Source organism: Epinephelus fuscoguttatus, linkage group LG1 (assembly GCF_011397635.1).
Source record: "Epinephelus fuscoguttatus linkage group LG1, E.fuscoguttatus.final_Chr_v1".
Taxonomy (NCBI): Eukaryota; Metazoa; Chordata; class Actinopteri; order Perciformes; family Serranidae; genus Epinephelus; species Epinephelus fuscoguttatus.
The window spans coordinates 35486224-35511129 of record NC_064752.1 but is presented as its reverse complement, the minus strand read 5'-3'; the positions used below and the strand labels follow the sequence as shown (position 1 = coordinate 35511129).

Genomic DNA, 24906 nt, shown 5'->3' with positions numbered 1-24906 from the left:
ACCTGTCTTCTCTGCCTTGCCCCTTCACTACTGTGCCTTTGACTCCCTCCGGGAAGAGAAATCCGTAGTGGGTTGTGTTGATGTTGTCATTGGGGTCCTGTGTGATACACAGCAAGTAGAAGACTGGGCTTGTCACCATGTTGACCCTGACCTGATGAACATGTCCATTACTATGGGTGGTAGATGATGGAGCTGAACTAAGAGCAGAAAGGCAGGAAGATGAGGTCAGCACCAGTGGCACCAGCATTAATTTGGGGAAAAAAAGAACAATCAGACTCTTAGAAAAATGGTTTTAGTCACAAAGGCACACAGAGAAAAGAGATACACTAATGCTAGAGAATAACACTTTACAATAACCATCATTTATAAATGGTAAACAGACAGTTTATTAATGTTTAACCATCATTTATAAATGGTCTATTTACCATTTATAAATGATGGTTATTGTAAAGTGTTACCGAATCTTAAAATCCCTCCATTGTTCGTTGGAGGTAACATACTTAATTTGCTGTTTTGACTGACCAGCAGTCTAGAACCCAAACGGTTTTGAATTTATAAAAATAAAAATAAACCAGCAATGTAAATGACAGAGAAAATCTGCCCATCCTGCAAGAGATACTGTTATTAAAGTAATGTATGTAATGCAATGTTGATAAAACCACTGCCATGCAACAGTGTACTGCATGTTTGTGCTCAGTAATAATGACTGTTTGTCTGTGTGACTGACAGTTTATTGATCTTGAACAAAGACGGGCAGCGTCATTCCTCCTATACTGACCTGCTGACCAGTCAGAAGCATGGAGAAATTGATTGTAATTGATAGCCCACTGAGGGCACAATGTTCACATACAGACACCTTGAGATAACATTTATATTAATATCCACACATTATCACCACCACAGTTTGTGAAGTTGTGCAGAAATAATGTGGAATTGTAATATTAATTTCCTCAACAGTTGCTGCAAACACAGTAACTGCTGCTTTTAGTTTCCTCCCCACAGTCGCACAGGTTAAAGCAGAGTGATTAAACAGGATGGTCCACGAGCCTGCAGAGGGCAGCCTATCAGCTGCTAACTCTTACAGTGAAGCTACACACAGAAGGTATCACTAGAGCGTTACAGCTACTGAATATCAGTTTTTCCTGCAATAGGCTGACTTAAATTTAGTATTTAATGAGAGAAAGTATTCTCACTTTTTATAATTTTTTAAGGGAATAACATAGGAATATATGAAATAAACAGAGTTCCACTGCTTGAGTTATTTGGTTACACACATGGTTCTCACATGTAAACAATGACCTTTCATGCTAAAAAAAACCAAAAACAAAACAAGAATATTATAATTACTATGGAGATTATTATTCTTTTTCTGTAGTCCTACTATGACAACAACACTCAAGCCCAAACTTATACTCATATGCTTTTTGTATTTCATTCATTCATTCATCTTCTAACCGCTTCATCCTCTTGAGGGTCGCGGGGGGGCTGGAGCCTATCCCAGCTACATCGGGCAAGAGGCAGGGTACACCCTGGACAGGTCGCCAGACTATCGCAGGGCTGACACATAGAGACAAACAACCATTCACGCTCACATTCACACCTATGGACAATTTAGAGTCACCAATTAACCTAGTTCCCAATCTGCATGTCTTTGGACTGTGGGAGGAAGCCGGAGTGCCCGGAGAGAACCCACGCTGACACGAGGAGAACATGCAAACTCCGCACAGAAGGGCTCCCACGCCCGGGATCGAACCGGCAACCCTCTTGCTGTGAGGCGAGAGTGCTAACCACCACACCACCGTGCCGCCCCGCTTTTTGTATTTGAGTTTGTATATTCTGTGGACACTTTGGCCTTTTGTGACATTTTTTAAAAGTGAGATATTTGCACATCCAAACACTTGATGCAGGTGTGTTGCAAACTATCACTTCAGTCTTTGAAAAAAAAAAGGTCTCGCACACTGCTGTTGCTCAGCATCACAGTTTATTGGCTATACTTTCTGTCCCTCTGGAACTTCATAAAGACTATTTAACACAATTTTTACAACACTGATCTTAAATAGATAGTGCTCTGCCCATTGTGTGTGCACAGGTGTGGGACACAGGGCACTGAGAAGGTTCCTCTGCCAAAGGGAGGTGGTAACATTGAACGAAACACTCGATAGAGGAGAAGTACTGGATGTTTAAACTATAAACTCTGTCACCCAAAGGACTGAATGATGAGATACCATGCATGTCATGCAATGTGGAATATTGCGATTGTGTAGACCTGCTTATGGTACAAGAAGGAGGTTCACTTCAGTACCTTATTCTTTCTACTGAACTATAACGGCCAACTGTATCAACACATGTTGTTCAAAAAGCCGTCCTATTGATAGGCTAGGCTGAACTTGGGTTATGGTTAGGCCTCTTCTAAATTTTCACTGACAGCCCAAGTTTAGACGAGTTTTACCCTAAACCTCAGGTCTACATAAAGATGGCTATTAGATGCATTTTAAATGCAAAATCGCCCAATGGGAGAGACCATAGAATTGGACCTGCCTGCTTCGGTCAAAAGCCTTATACCTATAGGTAAATCAAGGTCCACTGAACTACCGTTTCTCTTGCCATGAGGGATCTGGTTGGAGCTATGTGCTGGGGTATACTTGAGCGTTAAGCAGCTGGAGACAGAATGGATGTAAAGAGTTGGTTGAATGCAGAAGAAGGCTGCACTTGGAGGCCTGCTGTGATGCGAGACACTGACGAGGCAGAGTTGGAAGCATTCCTGGGCACTAACACAAGGCGTGCATGGATAGCTCAGCTGGAATTAGCCAGAGACTGCATGGTAGCAATCAGGTTGTTACCTATATGCTGTTATGATGTCGTGGGGAGTAGCAGATCAGGTTGCCTGAACAGGAGAATGAGATCAAGATCAATGAGATCCGACTACAATATTAGCTGACAGTGGCAAAGAGGAGAACAGACTTTAAGTTTGACAGTAGTAACATGATTGATGACTGATAGAGACGGTGGCAAAATTTGATTGGTTAACTTGAAGAGCAAACGCCAGTCATCAGCTAATTGGAGGAAGCGGGTGGTGTGTGTGTTAGTGTGTGTGTGCTCGAGATGTTGGGGATGGGTTGGGGTGCAGTAGAAGCAGAAAATGAAAGAGTAAAAGCGAAGGAGCGATATGAGAGATGTTGTAAAATTAGCCACGCTGTCAGAGCAGTTTGCACTTAGCTTTATAGGAATTGTCAACAGTGTGGCAGACTCAGGGAGCCCCCCCTACCCCTCCTCTCGCTCTCTGTCTTCCTGACTGCAGTGAGACTCAGACTCTCTCTCTACTCTCTGCCTGGTGGTCAAACTCATTAGGTGACCTGCCCCACCTCCTCCAGTAGACCTGAAGAAAAACAGCACTCAGACAGTCAAAGATCATCACACAGAGTCACCTGTGTGTGTGTGTGTGTGTGTGTGTGTGTGTGTGTGTGAGAGAGAGAGAGAGAGAGAGAGAGAGAGAGAGCATGCATGAATGGAGCCTTGTTCCTGGCTGTCACAGATTGCATAATTCAAGTCTCCACAAAGTGAGTCACGTTTCCAGTGGGGTAAACGATGTAACTTACTTGGTTGGACTGCTGCTCTTGAGAACATTATTTCAGAGTTTTGGAGAGAGCTTGTGTGGTATTTACTTTTTTTCCCAGTATAAACAAGACTAACAGATAAAGGAAAATGTGCAGACCTTCTCCAAAGCAAAGTCCAAGAGAAGGTGATTTGTTACATTATCATTTGGTCAGTTAGCTTTTATTTGATGACTTATGATATATAGGGATAGGGATAGTCCAAACAAACAGTCAAACGTTCATATTCCTCTACATATTATCCATAATTTCCTCTGTTTTCATGTAAATATGCTGAATCTTTGCTGTCAAAATGGTGGTTGAACTCTGACCTTTTAATTGACACCTCACTTGAGCCAATAAGAGCCTCCATACTGACTGTGTAGGTGGCAAGGAGGGCCTGTGTCAAGGGAAGTGCCTCCCCTACTTCCTTTGGCCTCAGAGCCAATAAATAGCCAGTGAATGGCCCAATGGCTTATGGGTCTTGTAGTTAATGACACTCCTCACCTCAAGTGGAGGTGGAGTTTTTAAGTTGTTCATGGCATCATGGGTTGTTATAAATCTGCATAAATGATAAACAAATGGCTCCTTTGTTGTCTTAAGGGAAAGAAATAAAGATGGCCACTGTAATGTGCATGTGTGCAACAAACTCAGGTCTGCTGGCTCAAAGATTTGGTCCTTGAGAGATGAATTTGCCACTCAATCCATCTGTGACAATCAAACCTACTTTTGGTAGGCTGATAACTTTATGCAGCAAATCCACAAGTTATTGGACTAAATTGTTTTCCTCATTGTGAGAGGGAAGGCTCAATCTCTGTCTAAACTATCTGAGAGGGGATGCAACGAATGAAGCTCAAAACTATTAAAGTCAGCCTAAACAAAATAGAGGGCTCACTTTGGACACTGGGAGACGAAGTCCCTGAGCGTGAGCAGAGTTTCTGCTGTTGTCCTCCTGTTCCAATGTGTCAAAACTGGAGCAGGGAAATTCTTACCTGAAAGAACCAGCTGAGAACACTGAGAACCGAAGCCAGGCCTCCAACCTATGCTTCATTTCTGTTCCTGTTCCTTTCAGTATGCCTTAGGTAGGTGTTTTAGGTATATTTAGGTCAACTTTAACCAAGAATCACACCTTCAGCATTTCTTCCAGTAAAAAATGAAACATGAAAAATGTGCACGCTAAACCAAAGTCCAAGAAAAAGGTGTTTTGCAGCATTATCATTTGGTCAGTCAGGGTTTGTTATGCAAGACACTGGGATAACACAGGCTATTTATTCTGCTGTTATCATACTACATATAATTTTGATAATATATTGCTGCTCTCTAGCTGCAGCTATAGCAGCCTACAAGTAATTATAGCAATTCAAAAAATGCAGTCAATTTCAATTATTTCTAATTAAATGTTGCTTCTTTTCTTTTTTTTTAGAATTAAAGTTTAACATAATTTTACCTGGATATTATAATATTTGCTTTTGCATTGCAAAAAAAAGTTTCATATGTTTAACTGGAAATAACAGACAAAATTAACGACCCAGTTTGATTAACTAACAAATCAGTTCCCTCCAATGACAAAATATGAAGGCGTCACTCCTCTTGGCAAAGGCCAATCCCCGCCTGTTTCCATGGCAAACTGTAATCCCCCCCTCCAAAAGAAAAAAAACAACCCGAAGAGGACTCGGGTTTCTCCGGTTGAAGTCGGAATCAGAGCCGAGAGCCCTTTGCGCGACAGACGCATCAATCGGGTCTTGGCTTGCGGTTTGAGATTGTTTACATCCAATCAAACAAGTAAGAAAGAAAGTATCCTCCTGCTGAGATGGACACCGCTGATCAGGTGGGTAAATCAGCGAATGGCGGGATCATTTGGACTCAGACATGTTTGTGATTACCTGCTAAATTGGCCAATGTGTCGTTAATTGGTGATAAAAATGAGAGTGCTTTTATCCTTTGTGTCCTCGTGCAGCTTGCATCTGCGGGGACGTTTCAAGTGCTAAAATTACCTCTGGGATTTATCCGTGTTTTGGAATGGGTGAGTTTGATTTTCTTTTTTCCCTCTCCTTTATCTGCATGCAATAACTTAATTATGCAGCGTTAACACATCAGTGAGTTACATAATGTAGGATGTGATGAATGTCCGTGTGTGGTTTGTATGTTTTTCCTACACTGACAATCTGATTCTGACTTGATTCATTCCTGCATCTCTCTGGTGCGTCTTAAACTTTATCACATCTGTTGGCTTTTGGTGCCCGCATAGTGGTGTTTGTCACTTACACACGGTGAGGGGGACCTTCCCCTGCAATCATCATCTCAGCCATGATCCGTTTCACCGTGACTAAATGGCTCAAGTTTATGTAAGGATTTATTGCTCCGTGAGAACTACACGCCAGGGGAAACCGCTGTGTAGCTTTTCAATTATGCGTATTTTGGATGCGTTGTGCCAACCCTGTGCGTTTTGCGCCAGTCCCCCCCCCCCCCACACACACACACACAAAAAAAATGCCCCATTTTACTCCAAGTAAAATGATATAACAGGCATCAACAATAAGAACGGGGTGTCCTAGCTCTGACTGAATCAAAGCTTTACTACCTCTTTCTGTCTGGGTACCGTTTGTAGTCTGTGTTTATTGTACAGTGCAGAGGAGCCTGAAGGCAAAAAGAGATAAGTGATTTTCTTTGATGTGAGTTTAGAGAAATTACTGTAGCCATGAGGGTATTCAGCTTGTGCACAGATATGATGTTCGTGTGTGTGAGAGTGTGTGTGTGTGTGTGTGAGAGAGAGAGAGAGCTTGTCTTTCCCACTTTTATAAATGCCATCAAATGTGCAGAGGATCCTCAAGCAGCAGAGCACATCCATAATAAAAATCAAATGAAAACAGATTTTTGTGACATGCAAAAGGGGAGATGAACCTCACTCGCCCTCACTTTCATCAGACATGTGACACCTTAGTTGTGATAAGGCAGATGTCTATCAGTGAGGTGAACTCCCCAGTGCGTCCCTTTCGGCTGTTTGCGTGTGACCACATCCACTGTGATATTTGTGGGCCAGAGCCAAAGAACAAGCAGATGATCCAAAGCACCATCTGTATGATTAAGATAACACTCTGTCATAGCCCCCTCTGTGTGTCTTATTGTTACTTTATGTGTGTGTGTGTGTGTGTGTGTGTGTGTGTGAAGTGGAGGGTAGCATGTAATGGTGATGACTGCACACTGTAACACTGTAACATCTGTATTGATCCAAAGATCACCTGCCAGTGTTAAAGGTTCAGTGTATAGAATTTACATGTTTCTACAGTAGCCCAGAATTGACAAACACTGGCTCAAGATAAGGCCATTTGTGTTTTTGCATTGGCCACCGTAATCGGAAAACCACAGATTTCTTAATGTCAGCTGCTTTATTCAGTGTTTTTACTGGTTTAAATCACCTGGTCTGTTAGTTGTGGAGAGGGGGAGACCACTGTGAATAATTTGGCTCACTATAAAAAACTTCTGAACATCTGGATCAGAAAAAGGTGAGCACACATTAAGGTTTTCCATTTCCAGGGTGTACAAAATATAAATGCAATGTGTTAAAGCATCACTTTGTTCACTGATCTAAGTTAACCATATCTGTAAAATTAATTAACTTCGAATCAGAACGAATCTGAAAAAAATTTTTGCTGATGAATTGCGAGTGCATTTAGAGTAGAAATCCACCTTTACAACATTTGTGTGTGTGTGTGTGTGTGTGTGTGTGTGTGTTTGGAACATAATTGGGTTCTGAATGGGTTAAGTTATCAGAGAACAAAGGTCAGCACACATTAGCAGATGCTGGACTAACGGACACTCTACAATGAGCTGAACAGCATCACAGAAACACTAATTTGTAACGTGAAACTGCTATATTCTGTGTTTTTACCAATTTAAATCCTGGCGTCCATTTGTTTTCGAGTGGAAGAGGCCTCTGCAAGTAATTTGGCCTCTGGCAAAAACCTCCTGAACAATGAACACTGAAGGAACTCTAACCCGGAGAAGTTTTAGCTGGTTTCAATCTGCAGCCCTTCACTGGTAGATGTCACTAAATCCCCCTCCATCTTACACACTGTTCCTTTAACAGATGGTTATGGGATCCTGTGCAAGCTACAATTAATTTGACATTTTTCCCTCCTCCTTACACACACACACACACACACACACACACACACACACACACACAAACACAATGAGGACAGGCTACCAACACACCTTCATAACACCATTATAAAAGTGACCTTTTCCTTGCTGTGCCCCCCCACTCACGACTGAAAACAGGGAAACTTTTCCAACTTCTCTGCTAGCCAGTGGGCTTATAAAACATGCAAACAATTCAAATTATGACCTCAGTATTCTGATTTATTCTGCAACACCTACAGTGGTGCAGCTGTGTGGTTAGGCTGTCCCTCTCTAATACCACAGAGGGAAGGGATCTCCACGAAGCCTCAGTTAGTCTCAGAATGATCTCACATTTTCAGCCTCCATCTGGAGTGTAAATGATGTAACTGCTGTTTGCCCTCATTTGTCCCCTGGTCACTCTCCGACTCCAGCTCCGTTCTGCTTCAGCCTCGAAAGACTCTGACAGTGACAAGTAGTTTTAGTTAGGACTATGCCCAATGTCAGTGTTTTAACAACCTGACAGCTATAGTTATAGTAAGGGAAAGACCATAGTTATGGCAGCTATACTATGGATACATATTGTATGGTTAGGGTTAGGCAACTTAAAAGACTTGGTTAAGGTTAGAGGGCAACACATTCTCACTCTCACCTTGTCGTGTATTGACATTTGGTTTCCACATCCACATGTGTCGTGCAAGGTAGGGTGGGAGGGTTGGTTGTTGACGTTCTGGGACACCATGTCAAGTTCTGCCTGTTACATGTATTGTCTTCTTTCAAGATACACTTCTGTTTTAACAGGAAATTTAACGTTTACATATAGTCTCACACTACGTCGGTACAATGCCGCAAATTTACATTTTCCAGCCACGTATCACGCCAACATTAAGGGTGCCTTTTTTATTGGTTTCCGACACCACAAGTCACTGCCTAAATGCCGGATTTCGATGATTTTGGAGTGAGACTGGGCTCTTGGGAGAGATTGTGGTTAAGATTCATAAAGATGCAAGTTTTAATTGCAGTTTTGTGATGGAACGCAAACTCCAGTCTCCCATATGATAATCAGATATGTTGTCACATAAAGACCACACTTCGTGGTCTGAATGTTGGATTTTGAGGTGTGCAATATGGATGTGATTCCTAAGGATACTGGACAGACCATTGTTGAAACAGTGATCTCCTTTCAACCTTCAATACACTCACCTGAAGTTGAGTCTCTTTAAACCTGGTATTAACATGTACTTTAGTGATCCAAACAGCTAACCAACCAGCCAAACATCCTCCAGCTGACCTCTTGTGTTTGTATTTTGTTTTTTGTTTTGTTACTGCAAACTTCACTTATGCTTGAGGGTCAAAGTGCCCTGTGCACAGTTATTACTCTAGCTAGCTGCTTGCTAGTCACATTGTATCGATACAGTGGATATCGCCGTCATTCAACATGTGTCCTTCCACAGGGAAAAGGTAAAAACCGATAATCACACAATAATTCATCCAACTCTTCATAAATTGGCATCTGCAACCACCTCAGCGATTGGTTTGAGTGATCAGATCACAATGTGTTATGGTGTTCATTTACACTTGTGACTGGAACACCTCAGACCCATGTTAATACCAGATTTAACAGGGTTTTAGAGTGACATGGCAATCACTTGTGAAAAACTGTGTCAGCCACTATATGGTCTGAGCTTTTGACAACCATGCCTCATTATCAGAAGACCTGCTGTGAATTTCTTCCCACATTATGACACCGGCAGAAACACGTCTGTCAGTTTGGTTTGTTTACACACCCTCAGGCATAAAAGGCTGCACTTCAGGCAGCCGTTGACATTTACTTTGCCGATGATAATGAACCCTTGACCGTATGGCCGACTGGTCCTGTGGACAAACAGTACTGTAGGTTGTTTAAAGGTTACGTTAACTTGAGTCAAGATAGTTGCAGCGGACTAGTAGGTTTTCCTGCATCTTCAGTCAGCGCTGGGTCTGTACAAGGATGAGGGAAATTTATAATCAGCCATGTCTGCAGGAGATTCTAGAGGATGGTTTTACGGCTCTGTGTGTGTGCGTCTGTGTGTATTTTTGTGCATGCAGGCTCTTGGCCTGTTTGGCACACTGTCAGTGGCTGGCATATTCTGCTCCAAACAGCTGTAAGGTCCCCTCCTCTCCACCATGGACCAACTCATGCAGAAGCTGTCCTTTGAGATGTGCCCAAACTCTTCACTCTGTGTGTGTGTGTGTGTGTATGTGTGTGTGAGAGAGAGAGGGAGAGAGAGAGAGGGAGAGAGGGAAGGAGGAAGAGAGCAAAATTGTGCAGTTGATTGAGCACATGATGCAAATGATATACATGCCTTTTTTATGCACTGGTGCATCATCGTGGCTGTTGTATCATCTCACAAGGGGCAATTTTACAAGTACTGTATCAACTCAGTGGCTTCCTGTACTACAGCAGAACTCAGGCTGATGAGTCACAAAGAGTGAGTCCATCATGAGGCTAATTTATGAGTAAGGGTCCTCCTCTCGTCCAAAACCCAGAACTGACCCACTGTCCTATGATGTCATCCTCCGTACTTTACTGTATGCCATTTTAGTTTGCCTGGGGCAGAGCACAGTGTTTCTTCGTGTGTGCAAGATAAGGCTGTGCCACAACAAATTACTTGTCACAGGGGTTTTATTATTGCTTAGGCCTGACTAGGTTTTACTCAAATATAAAATACATCAAGAAAATGTCCAGGAAGTATCTTCCATGTGACCACTTTGTCCCACCCCCTTAGTTACCGTTGCTGTACCTGTCTGGTTTTCCTCTTTCACACAGCCAAGCAGTTTACAAAGTAAACACGAGCAGATTCACCAGTTAAAATTCTCAGTAATTTTTTAAACAAGTGGTTGAACAGGCTTCTCATGTGAAGCCAATGATCATGCAGCATCAACTGTAGCTGGCTACTGTAATATAATACTACTACTAAAACCCTGCAAGCTGTTTGAAAACTTAAAGTTGTTTCTCATCAGCAGATGCGATTTACCCACAATACTATGTTCCATTTTGGTAGGACAAAAAAAGTGTCCTAGCCTGGTAAGACCATCCTGACAACATGAGCTCAACATTCTGTTGTCTGTATCAGACTGGCCCCACTGCCATCCAAAACACTTTCAGTGGGAGGGAGTACTCGCCTTGACAGACAAACTCCATCAGCCAATCAGTGGTGAAGCAACAATGAACATTGGATTTGTACCGAGGAACAGTGTAGCAACAAAATTAGCAACTTATTCACACCATCAGGGTGAAAGCAAGAAATTAATTCACATATGTTTCATTCCCATTCATGCTGCGCAGAGTAATCACAGTCCACAGCTTGTCTCCTGAGTTTCTTTCCCTCACCTCTTTTTTCTCCTCAGTTTTGGACAGGCAGACAAGAGAACTGGCACTGTTAAGTTAATTCCCAAAGTCACACAATAACACAAACTAACTGCTTGATGGATGGGCAGTGGAGGACCAGAGATTCGTTGTGTTCTGTGGAGTAAAATCACCCTTTCTACCAATGGAGTCTGGTGGCTTTGAGGAGAGCATAACCTTGTGGCATCAGTTTCCTGTTGTAGAGTGCTGTCTGACAGCAATGTAAAATCTGTGAACATATTATAAATATAGTGTACACTTAATCTGATGTTGATTTGTTTAAGATCTTCATATTTTGTGTGTTTACTCTACCTGCATTAGAGTCAGTTGTTACCACTCGCATTATTATAGCAAAAAATTCCCTTGCGACCGAAGAACCATTTTCCTCATTGACTACCAAAGACATCTGTAAACAAGGTCAATTATGACTCAATAAACCTGGAAGCTAGAAACTTAATTGCGCCACGCAAACAGTTCCAATGGACTGAATAGATACCATCTTGGGGTCCGATATCTAATTTATGTATTATTATACATCTATGGCTTTGACCTGGAGGAAAGATATCAGTTGGAACAAAGGATTTAATCGGGCAAACATATATTTCTGCAGTCAGAGGTACGCTGAAATCAAGATCTGTCTGAATATTATTACCCCGGTTGAGCCACTAGTGGCATATCGTCAAAAACTATTCGATCCAGGCATCATTCCCATTGTGGTGCTTTCAAAGCAAGCAACAGATATAAACAGAAACATGCTGTTCGATAAAAGCTCAGCTCACAATGGCAGTGCTGCGTCACATTTCCCTACTGTGGGACTAAAGGATGATCTAAACTTATGTTATTTTTGTAAATGGAGCCTGAAAACACAGAAGAGTCAAACTAGTACTACATACGTTGGCCATTGTGAAAGTAAATATATGGTTCCTATAATTAGGTTCATTCCAAAAAAGCATGAAATCAAAGTCTTACTCTGGATTACGTGGACATCTTTTGTATTGTAAAGATATTACATATTGGGAGTGGAACCCTAATCTTCAAACACTAGGACGAATACTGAACACTATTTATTTTCACTGGGAACTTGAGTGAGATGGGACAGAATCACTCTGTAGTTATGCAAATACAGCAAAGCCTCACATGAGTAAAATACACCACAGATTAAACTGATTTTGAATGCAGCAGGATTGGCAAAATTAGATGCATGGTGTCTTTGGAAAAACAATCTCAGTTCCTCCTCTCACTCCCCCTTTGTCTTTCTCTCGCTGCCTTTTCGTCTGTCACATTTTGTGTTATTTCTTCATTGACCTATCACATCAGTAATGTGTTACAGTGTAGTTCCTGACAGATTGCTGCACAGTGTTCATGGTAAACATTTGTGCAGGAGCATAAGCACACATGCACACACACACCAAAGGAAAACAAGTGGAAGGACAGAAATGCAGATAGGTTGATGACAGCTGCTGACAGATATCACAAGAGACTTGCCAGGTCAAAGCGCTAAAATCACTCAGTTCTCTTTGACAAGGGGACACGGGGCTGGATGAAAAAAAGCCAACTCTTTAAACACTTCAAAAGATGGCATTAAGCTTTTACTATCCATTGAAATGCACATCTCAGTGTCATGACATCTATTTGGGTTAGGCAAGTGAATTAGAGCACCACTGAAAATTCTTAAATTCTCAATCACAAATCTGTCAACTCTGACCCTCTAATGTCTCATATCATCATATCATTAGACGTTTTACAGCTGATGGTCTCTTAACTCGGATCTGAAAAAGTCATTGTACAATTTAAGGCATTTTTTGGTCCATATGTTTTGAAAAAAAAAAAATCAAATCTGTGATTTAATTCAACAGAAGCTGTTGCAATGCGCAACATTTGTTCAAAGATCCTGAGAACTCTTTTCATCACAAACCTCTGGATGGATGTTTTTTGTCTATTGTTTGAAATGATATTCCAGTAAGTATGTCTGTTTAAGTTGCTGTTTGTCTTTAGGAAACTCAAATCTGGGATGCACTCAAAGAAAACGGGGGTTTTTACACTAAACTCAGTCCTGGGCCCTGCAGCTAACTAAGTTACTCTAAAGCAGGGGGTCCTTGACTTTTCAGGGCTTATCCTGAATAACATTAAACTCATCCAAGCCCACAGCACACGTGTGCATGTTTAAAGGTCCTGTGTGTGTGTGTGTGTGTGTGTGTGTGTGTGTGTGTGTGTGTGTGTGTGTAAGATTTAGGAGGATTTAGTGGCAGCTAGTGGTGAGGACTGCAGATTGCAGCAAGCTGAAACTTCTCCTGGTTAGAATTCCTCCACTGTTCATTGTTCAGGAGGTTTTTACTGGAAGCCACATTTTTCTGCAGAGATCTCTCTCTCTGCAAAACAAATGGACTCGGTGATTAAACCAATAAAAGCACTGAATAAAGCAGTTTCATGCTACAAATCAGTGTTTCTCTAACCCTGTTTGGTAATTAGCAGGTGGGCCCAGCACCTGATAATGTGTGCTCACCTTTTTTTCTGATCTAGATGTTCAGGAGGTCTCCTCCCCTCAAAAACAAATGGACCTGATGATTTAAGCCAGTAAAACACTGAATATAAATTTTAAAGAAAGCAATGTGCTTAGTATTGATACTTGATACGTTTATAGTATTGACTGAAATAACCCAGTATCAAGTAATATCAAAACTTCTTCAGTCAAATGATACCTGCATTTGATCCTTTTTGCACCAGGGGTCTGCTCCCAGACTGCTCTGACTCCCCACCAGATCAGCAAACTTTCTGTTGCAGCCGTCTTTAAAGCTGCTCTACTCCTGGCAAATGGTCAGTTTAACGTCTGCCCGGTTTGCAGGAGCTGACAAAGTTCACATCCAACACCAAACTATTCCAACAAACTCACACTGACGCTGAAACCCCAGATTTGCTTCATTTGTGTTTGTCTGTGCTGTGTCCAGGAATTTCGTACCTGCCTCTTATATGATTGCTGCTTATGGCCTGACACTTGGTCACTACCTTTTTATAAAAATCCCAACCTCATCTGCACGCTGTACCCAGGAGCATCCTGAACACAGCCAAATAAGAAGAAAAGGCAGAGGGCAGAGTCTCAGCAGATGATTACACCACTACACACTTCTTGTGGGTTTTAAGTGGTGACTGAGAGGGATTATTTTTGCATGAGTCTATACATTGTTTTTTCAAGGAAAGCCTGCACAGTATACCTTTAGGATAAGCTGGGGTCTAGGGTTGTGGAGGCTGGTGAGCTCCTTGGATGTGACGTGGCCTTTATTGACCGTCAGGTTGAAGCTGGCCCTCTGTGTTCCTCTCAACAATGGTCTGCCTTCTGTAATACAGGCAGGGAAAGGTTAGTCTGTCTTCTCCTGTAGGTGGACATGTCTACTCAGACAATACATTCCACATATACATTGTACATGGAAGAGCGCGGGTGTCGAGACAATATGTGAACGGACATAAAGAGCATAAAGAAATACAAACGTCACATAGACACACTGTATTATTATTACTACAAAAAAACAATCAGTCCTACGCTTCACATGCTGTTTGTCATAGACAGCCTGAGACAAGCAAATCCAGTAATAAAACACTATATTAACACAAAAGCCCAACTACTGTGTGTCAGATGTTCACACTTAATTCTAGCCTTGACCTCTGATATTCCCTTCTAGGGAGGCTTTCACATCAGGGACCTGGATCAGTACATTTGGACACGTGTGAACACTGTATACTGTACGTGGGCATGGTACAGCGATCTATGCCAGGGTGCACTTGACAAGATGGTCTCGAATACAGTTCATGTGTTCTTGGGTACAGTCCGCATCAGGTGTGAAAACTAACTGTACCAAAACACGGAGGTGAACTGCTATTTAATACGAGTAGCAGTTGCCAAAGGCATTTCTATGTGCAATGGTCTCTGAAATATGCGTATGTGTACAGCACCTGCTGGTCTCATCTGCTGACCTGCAGGGCCATGGCTGATGAAGAAGAAAGGCAAGGTAGAGGGTTGTTCTTGATATTAGGTGCATTTGCATGGATCATTATATTCCACTTATACTCAGATTATAGCCCAACAGAATAAAATACTTCACATAACCAACACGACTGAAAGAGACTCCATTGAAAGTAATTTTGAATTAGGTTGAAAGTGGTGGTGTGAATAGTAAAGTAATGGCTTACACTAAATTGCATTAACAGGCGGGCCCACTTCTTCTCATTATATTATGTTGCTTTATGTTTTGAATTAATTCAATTTTCCCAATAAAGTTGGAAAAAACATGAGTTCAGCAGATTGGGTGCTTCCCAGCGATGCTTAAAGCTTATTGCTTTATTTAGCATCTGTGTAAACAGTTAAGTAGAATCTCGAAGCAGAATGATTTAAATCTGGTTTAAGAAATATTGTCCCTGTAACCAGAGCTATTGTCTGCGAAATATAAACTGTAGTAGGCATGCGAAGGTTGATGCCATTGTGCGTGTCTGGGATCCTGCAATAGACCCGAGTAGGTAAAGCTGCAGCTTGAGCAGCTACGTGACCCACCCACTGGCTACATGTCAGTCTAAGGTCAGCCCCTGTACCGCTTGTTCTGGAAGCGGAAGCCCCGACAAAAACGCTAACGATAAGTTAGCCTGTAAATATTAGGTTAAAAGAGACCCAGTTATGGTTAGGGTTACATCTTGTTACTTAAAAAGTGAATCATGTCGTCATGACAACGACAATGAATTACATAGTGGATTACTGCTACTTCTACCTTTATTCACTACACTGTCACGTTCTAGCAGGGTTCAGATAGCTGTCGTGATGGTGGGTTTTTCTTGAACTAATGGTGGATGCAGTTTGTAGATGTGTCTCCATAGAGCTGCAGGGATGACATTATTTTGCAAACTGACACGGAAGTTAACATCGCCTTGGTTCCCTTGAAAAAATTCCTCTGGGATTTTTCCATTGGATTTAAGAAAATTGAAGAAAAAAGCTCTGTAGCAAACAAGAGTTTATGATACTTACACATGTTGATAATCTTCACAAAGGAACACCACTTTTCTGATTTTTGAATCCTAAATGGAATTGCAGTTGTCTTATATCAAAGGAGAGGACCCAAAATGATTTCAAAGAGTGATTGTTTATGTTTATTTCTGCTGTGAAGTTGGGCATTTAAAAATGGGGATTTACTCTGTTTTGGAGCCAGCCTCAGGCGGCCATTCACAGGAGTGCAGTTTGTGGCACTACCACGTTAGCTTCATTTTTCAGACTTGGAGGTTACTGCTTGATGAAAACGCCCTAGAAGTGAGACAAAGGGACTGACATAGATTTGGATGATCTTTAAAATCCTGTGAGGACATTTCCTCCTTGCTTGTATAAAACCAGCACCACACACACACACACACACACACACACAGTGGTTGTATTACATTTCTGTTGGGTGCCCCCAGCTTAGTAAGTGCAGTGACTGTCGCCGCAGGGCACAGGAGCTGGGTTCCAGCTAGGTCACCTGACTAAGTAGCCATGGAAACCCCATGGGGAGAAGAGGAGCACCAAGAAGAGACACTGTTACAAAAATAAATGGAGATTTTCTGCCTGCTTGTGGTCAGTCAAGCTTACAGAGGGAGAGAGCGGAGAGATAGTGGGAAAGATGAATCTGGGCTATGCAGGGCACAAAGCGCTCCCCGTGCAGGAAGGGATTAGCCGCCGCTAAATGAGCTACTGATTTTGTTCTGTGGTGCTGCCACTGAAGCAAAGATCAGACAGCTTTCACATGAAGGCTTGTGGTCGTCGCTTCTTTGTGTAACCTCTGTAGTCAGTTAAGTAGTTGGGGTTTTTTCTCACTAATGTAGCAGCAAAGATCAGTATCATCTGAGCATAAGCACATCTGTATGATGAGTAAGAAAAAAAACATTTGTGCTATGTGTGGAATTAAGGATGTCATAGTAAATTGACAAGATGACTGCTAAAGAAAAGAAGCGTTTTCACAATGTTTGAGTGAATGAAAAAGAATAAAATGACAAAATTAGTATTTTTTTCCCCAATTCCTCAACAACAGTATGTCAGTTAGGGTGATGTCCCTCCATCACTCTTATGTCAAAGATCAGTTTAAATGTTCTTCAGTCTCGCCCTGCTGTGCTTCCATTCCTGATCTGCGTTTGTCCTGTTGTTTTGTACTCAACTAGCTGGCGTAAAATTGCTCATGTTTGCACACTGGCGGACTGCAGCAGCGAGAGCAAGTGAGACTCTGTGTGTGTGTGTGTGTGTGTGTGTGTGTGTGTGTGTGTGTGTGGACTCTGGCTGTTGTTTCTGCCTGAATGGAGAGAGGGAGATATTTTTACTCTACGTTCACATACATACACATTGCATACCCACATCCAGGTCCTTAAACAAGGCACACATGCACAGAGATGTCACACACTCTGAGGCACACATGCAGCCATGCACACACACAAACACGGGCACATGAATTGAGAAACTGTATGAATATGCAAGCATGAATTCACATGTCGCAGGCCACAGTACCATATGACAAATTGGCAGCCTAAAAACAGCTAAATGCATAAAAGCGGAAGGGAAATGATTTATGTGACATAAATGAATTTGAAGGAGACATGCTGTAGTGGCTCAGAAATAACAGCAGTTCAAGGTCAAACCTAGGTGATTGAACAGACCAGGCTAACTTTGCCAGATAGAGGTTAGGCAGAGAATCATCGATCTGTGGATCAGGTGGGTACGGGCTCCAGGTTGCGGGGTTCAGGTTCAGGTGGCTTGAATCAAGGGCACGAAGCAACACTGATGGTCTGGGTGGGAACGAACCAAAAAGGGCTGGTGTACTCTCATCACCTCACCCCCTTCTGTGGAAACAATCCAGCATCCCATGTAGATGGTAACAGTGTACACAGAGGAAGTCCAAATTTCTTCATGAAACAAACCGGTTGAAATTATTAACATTATGCTGAAGTGTTGCTGTGTAGTTAGTTGCAATCCAAAAACACAGATCTCTAATTTGTTCTCTTGCTATGTCCTAAATAAGATAGAAGGGCTTTGTTTCCAAGCTATGGAGTGCTGCAGAGATAACGTTTTTCTGTAGGCTGACGCGGAAGTTAGTGTTGCCCTGGTCCCCCCCGTCAAAAAGCCTATGGGATTTTCCATAGAATTTTGGATCATTGCAGGAAAAGAGCCCTATGGCAAACAAACAACAAGACGATCTTGACAAATCAACACCACTTTTATGAGTTTTGAAGTCTATAAGTGCAATCACCAGAAGTAAAAAGCTAACATTAGGCTATAAACTAACTATATCAGGGTTTCATGTCTTAACATCGCCACTATAACAAGGCTCTAAGACCTTGTTTGGTGTGTTGATGTTTTGTAGTCTCATTTAGCCACTTGGTAGCAACCGCCTTTTTAGAGACACATTAAAGCTCCAAAATTCATCAGCAGGGTATTTACTGATATGTTTTATGTCGTGGAACAAAACGTGAAAGATTCTTAAGGGGGCAGTGCACCCAAAAATGAAAATTCAGCCATTATCTACTCACCCATATGCTGATGGAAGCTCTGGTGAAGTTGTAGAGTCCTCACATCCCTTGCGGAGATCGGCAGGGGGAGCGGCTAGCACACCTAATGGCAGACGGCGCCCCAGGCTGACGTCCAAGAACACAAAATTGAAACCACAAAATATCTCCAACATGCTCATCCGTAGTGATCCAAGTGTCCTGCAGCCCCGACATAAAAAGTTGTTTAGAAAAACGTCATATGAACTCTGTTTTTAGCCTCACTGTAGCCTGTAGCTTTGACTGTTTCTCTGTGCTCCGTGCTCATGTGTGCGCGCTTGCGCGAGACCAGTGAAAGCATGAGCTTTGCTCACCCGTGTTTACATCACGTGACACGTGCACCGCAGGGGGAGACAGCAGTAACCACAAAGCTAAAAGATAATTTGCACTACAGTCTTTTAGCAAAGGACAGCCCAACATGTCTGAAGCCTTTGAAATTGAGGAGGAACAACATTTCTTTGTTGGGCCGTATTTGTTTGAGCCCGAGTATATGGACGGAACTCAGGCTACTGGACGAAGCAGCTGCCGCAGCTCATGAGCCTCAGCCAGCCGCAGAATACCGGAGTCGAGCACTGGAAACCTGGTGGTGTAGTTGTTTCAAATGCAAAGCAATGCCCACGGATGAGGAAAGTCTTTGCTGCTCAGACTGGGAATTGGCGGTGCCTGCACTTGAGAATCTGGACATCAGTACTGACGAGACTGCTGCTCTTCAGAGACCGTGCATCACCGATCACACTGAGTTTCCAGCACTACTGACCCATGGTGTTCTGGAGACATTTTTTTACTTCCCCAAGATCAACTGGAAGAAAAGGCAGAGGCCCACAGGACCAGATGGCAGGCTTTCAGAGGAGTAAGTCATTCATTTCTACCGTAGTTCAGGCGGACAATGGCGTTGGTCTCGGATATGTGGTTACTGTTGTCTCTCCCTGCGGTGCACGTGTCACGTGATGTAAACACGGGTGAGCAAAGCTCATCCTTTCGCTGGTCTCGCGCAAGCGGGCGCACACGTGAACGCGGAGCACAGAGCACAGAGAAGCAGTCAGAGCTACAGGCTACAGTGAGGCTAAAAACAGAGTTCAAATGACGTTTTTCGAAACAACTTTTGATGTCGGGGCTTCAGGACACTTAGATCACTTCGAATGAGCATGTTTAAGATGTTTTGTAGTTTCAATTTTGTGTTCTTGGACGTTAGTTTGGGGCGCCGTCAGCCATTAGGTGTGCTAGCCGCTCCCCCCGCCGATCTCTGCAAGGGATGTGAGGACTCCAAAACTTCACCAGGGCCTCCATCGGCATGAGGGTGAGTAGATAATGGCTGAATTTTCATTTTTGGGTGCACTGTCCCTTTAAGCTTATACAAACCCAGACCTTATTTCAGCATCCAACCAAAAACCCATTTATAAAAACCAACTGACTTAGAGACAAGGGAACTGGGCATGCTAAAATGCTAATTCATTTCCAGGTTTTTGGACTCTTTTGGGCACTCTATAGACCAGAGAACAGTTGTGTCATCTCCAACACCGTGTTCCCTTTTGGAGGAAAGTAATGCATGGTCATATTATGAAAGAAACAGGAAAATGTTCAAGCTGTGTGTCGGGTTAACTAAGGTCTTTCATACTGATATGTAGGCACATAAGATGTGTGAATAGCCTTTTCACTGCCAGTGTGGTAAATCATTAGATGACTCTGGTTACTAATGATTGATAGTTAGTTTAAGTTTGAGTTTGAGTTTTCCTTGATGTAGACTCCTGTGCTGTTAGCTACGAAAGCTAATTCAGGAGGCTTATTTCTGTGTTTACTTTCAGTCACTTCATGTAAAATTTAACTTTATTCGGAAAGATTTTTTTTGTGAGTACTATGTTAAAATGACCTTGAGTCAAACCAGCTCCTAGTATGAGGAGAAGATGCAAACCTACAGGTGCTTCTCAAATATCCCACAACTAAATAATCTGCCCTGCTTCATATGCTTATCTGCCCCATATTCAAATCACACACTCCATGAGGCTGGTTTGTGTAGTTGTCAAGAGTAGTTTGATTTTAAATTATAGAAGAGGATAAGCAATTTGAAAGATATATGCCTCTCTTTCTCAATCTCTGTCTCACTCTCTGTTTCATCTTTCTTTTTCTTTCTGTCTTCATAAAGAGTGTCCTAGATATTTTCCCCTCTCAGTCAGGCAGGGAAAGGGGCTGAACATCTGAGGCGTTTTTCTCCTCCTGAGGCAGCCACTTGACACCGCAACGATTCCTATCGGCTTGAATAGAGCAGGTGGACGTGGTGTGTGTGTTTGGCATCTTTGTCTTGTTTGCGAAAATGTCAAGTGCAGCTCATCAGTGAATGCACCTTTTAGGCCATGTGCCACTTAACGTGATCCTCACCTCCCCACTTGGCGCTACCTCCGTCGCTTCCTCTGCCACTCTTATCATGTCCTCTTGTTTGAGCAGCGCCTCCGTTTTCTCTTGTCATCCCACTTATTTCAGCTATTTTACAGCCAAACGTTCTTCATTATACCGAGCCACCATTCCTGAAATACCCTCTTCTCTGCCCACTTCACTTTCTATATTGCCTCTCTGCCTGGCTCATCTTTTTACTACGCCCTGTTTGTTTTCCTGGTTTTCACAATGGAGGGCTGTTTGTATTGGACAGCAGGTCTGATTGCTGGCGTTTAAGCCCTGAAGCCTGTGGATCAGTTTCATAATCCTCAGCCAGCCTCCGCTCTTCTACAGTGTTCATTCATGTCTCCATTTGAGCCTCCAACCTCGCTCAAGCTACATTTAAGTCTCTTCAGACAGATTCCTTGCACTCTAATCCTTATTCACTCACCTAAATCTGTAGATAACATCACAAGTTTTATTCATTTATTTCTGATTGAAGTGCAAATATACCTAACCAAATTAAGGTCCTTACATTAGTGCTGTGATCATGAATGCCATGTAGGTCAGTGGAGAAGAGGGCAAATAGGGAGATGTTTCAGAGCTTTGTTTGCACTGCAGACGGTTTTCATTCCTGTACCCTGGCTTCTCTTTCTTCTTCTTTCTGTACCCATCTCTCTCTGTTGCTTCCCCCCCCCCCTCTCTCTCTCTTGTTCCCCGAGGAGCCCAGCTGGGAGAGGCAGATAAACACACGGGGGCGCGGGGCTTAGCACCCACCCTCCTTCCACAATGCCACGCTCTCCTGTTCAAAGGCCCCAGCCAGAAATGAGAGGGGCTAAACCCGAGCCGAAAATCACAGGGAGAGGAGGCAGCTGCAGCCGGTAGCGAGAGAGTATAGACATACAGAGAGAGAGAGGGAGAGAGATGTTTATCTGGGGGTGTTTGTGATAATTAGGAGGGAGTATTTATTCTCTCGCTCTTCTGGTCACTTTTCTTCTACCATTTGTTTGCTCCGATAAGCACATGCCACAGTCACATGTACAGTATTGTAAGTTCTTTTAGCTGCATGTGATTTAGCTGCATTTGTGAATTTGGCGTGCGTGCACATCTGTGTGGGAGCACATTTCTGTGTGTTTGTTTGTGGCCTCATCTTGCCTTAAATCCAACCGAGGCTAAAGAGAGTTAATCACTTAAAAACACTTCAGTAGAGGAATTCCCTACAGAGGTTCCAGCTGTGCACCATGACAGCCAGGTAAAGTGCCATTCAGCCTCCACCTGAGGCTTCAAGCTGCAGGAAACAAACCCTCTGTTTATTGTACAGCACTTGGCTTTGATCTGGTCTGACCTAACCCGGCCGCATCTAGCTCAGCCCTTTGTGACCCAGATTATTCTTGCAAAGCATCACCTCTGTTGTGCAATTGTGCCTCCTGTTAGCAGTTCAAAACATTCAGCAGTAACCAACAATCAAGAAACCTTAATGTGAAGAAACAGACACGGATCCTATTTCACATCTGTTGAGATGTTTTTTTTTGTTTTTTTGTCTTTGGTTTGAATCCCTCTCAATGTTGCAATCATTTGATAATAACAAAGAGATCAATGCACTGCTCTACATGAAGATGTGATGGATGGTTTGTCGTCAGCTTAATGTTTGCTTTTAGCCACAAGGTGGCATAAACCACCTGATAATATATTCCAGTGCACCATGTTTTCAAGAGGTGAGTTTTATGGCTAACATGTTTTTAACCTTCTCATTATGGACTGCATTTTCTTATGTAGCCTATTGATTTATTTGACTTCATTTGTTTTCCCCAAGAGTCTCTGCCATTATTATGGCCAGATCTGATGCGATAGTCGTTGAGGTCAGTAAACAGAAAATCTGTTTGTTTAATTCATCAAACAGACCAATGAGCAGACAGAAGTGACAGTACATATGCCATACATGGACAAGAGAATCAAAATGGTCTAATCAAAGTTGTGAGAACAAAATACATTCTGTTTGGAAACATGGACCAAATGCAAGTTAAAAGTCTTTCTTACCACATCCTGAATCTTCCTTCCTGAAAAATCTCATATGACATGCAACCATTAGTATGCTATTAAAGATGACTTGATAAAACTGTGGTTTCTCTGTGATACATGATATCCAACCAGAAAAGGGCACTTATATTTTCCAAAATGAGCCTGTTATCTTTTTATGACTGATATAAAACTTTTATTAGTGTGGGATTAAAACCCATGTGCTGTTTAAATTGGGGTCACATTTCCATGGTAATGTGATGTTTACACTCACTAATTGGTCTGAATATTCCCACAATGTTATCTCTTTAAATTAGAAAATGCATAAAGATGAGCCAGACATATATTTAAGAATATAATCTCTCTCACTATCTCTCACCCTCCCTCTATGTATTATTTTGTCATGTGGATTACTGTAATTTTAATATGTTGATCTTTCCTGTACACAAAACATCTGTTACACATCTGTCCATCCTGGGAGAAGGATCCCTCCTCAGTTGCCCCTGCTGAGGTTTCTACCATTTTTTTCCTGTTAAAGGGATTTTTTGGGGAGTTTTCCCTTTTCCACTGTGAGGTTTCAAGGATGGAGGGATGTCATATGCTCTAAAGTCCTCTAAGGCAAATTGTAATTTGTGGTATTGGGCTTCATGAATAAAATTGAATTGAACAGTAATAAAATAACCTACAGTATAGGGCAAGAGATATAAAAAATGATTAAGCAAGAAAAATACAGCAAGACCAAGTCAAAAGAAAATGACAAAAATGCTGAAATGTCAACACCATCTCTGTTGTTTTTTAAATCATTATAGTAAAGCTGTAAAGTACCAGTATTATATTACCCCTATAATGTGATTGGTGTTGTTGAAAGTATGGATTTATTGATATATATCAATTCTTAATATTTGAAATGGTTTCAATACACATTTTCTCGCGCTACCGTTTTGGTAATGTTTGCTACATGTATATGTATTATTATTATTATTATTATTATTATTATTATTATTACAATCATTCTGCTGATCTTTGCTACTAACCCAAAATAGAAAAACTTCAAATTTCATGTCCTTAATGTCAGTATTCCCTTTGGTATTGAATTGAATATTTTTTTAAGGTATTGTAACAAAGTTAGAAATTCCAGTGTCATGACAACACTAAATGTGATAAAATGGTAGCATCACTTGAAAATCAACCCCCCATCTTGTAAAACAATCTCAGTAACCAAACTGTAGCCAGCACCTCTCTGAGATATACAGCAGGGTGTTGTCTGCATAGCGGGGAACTTATATTGTATTCTGCATGTGCTGATATTTTGACCCAGAAATGTTACACTGATAAAGTAGGCTACTCTGTGGTGACAAGATGATTGTGTGTGCATATTGACATATGCCAGATTTAATTTAACTCGCTGTATTGTCTGTACGCAACAGGCTCATAAGTGCATCTTCACATTTATGGCACATATTTGCGCTGTTCTGCTTAGTGCATATTTATACATTGTGAATGCAGACACATGCTTGAGACAAACATGCACATTTAATCTATATACACTTCAATAACATGCTCACTGATATTGCCAGGATGAATGTGGGTAGTGTGGCTGAATGATCTAATAATGCTTATTAAATAGCGCCCTCCAGAGGCTGAGGGGCATTCAAACAAAAGATATCTCCTCCCCAGCTGCTGGCAAGCTGTGCGTCCAGCTGCTTGTAATATGGGAGAGGGGAGGCTCATGTTAACTAGGCATCAGGTCTGATTATGGTGATCATGGTTGTGAGAAGTCTTGAGGCTATGGGAGCTTTATATGGAAAACTCCACTGAGAGAGAGAGAGAGAGAGAGAGAGAGAGAGAGAGCATATTAAGGGCAGGGTGTGTGTGTGTGTGTGTGTG

At 42.1% G+C, this 24906-nt stretch overlaps 1 protein-coding gene across 1 annotated transcript in view; it reads left to right on the top strand.

Moving 5' to 3' along the window:
- The first annotated feature begins 5299 nt into the window (after positions 1 to 5299).
- LOC125889278 (synaptoporin-like) overlaps positions 5300 to 24906 on the top strand; it is a 32447-nt gene continuing 12840 nt past the window's right edge. The window contains exons 1-2 of the mRNA XM_049577123.1: positions 5300 to 5418; positions 5548 to 5613. Coding sequence (XP_049433080.1) covers positions 5401 to 5418; positions 5548 to 5613 — 84 coding nt within the window. The 5' untranslated portion in view covers positions 5300 to 5400. The remainder of the gene's footprint in view (positions 5419 to 5547; positions 5614 to 24906) is intronic.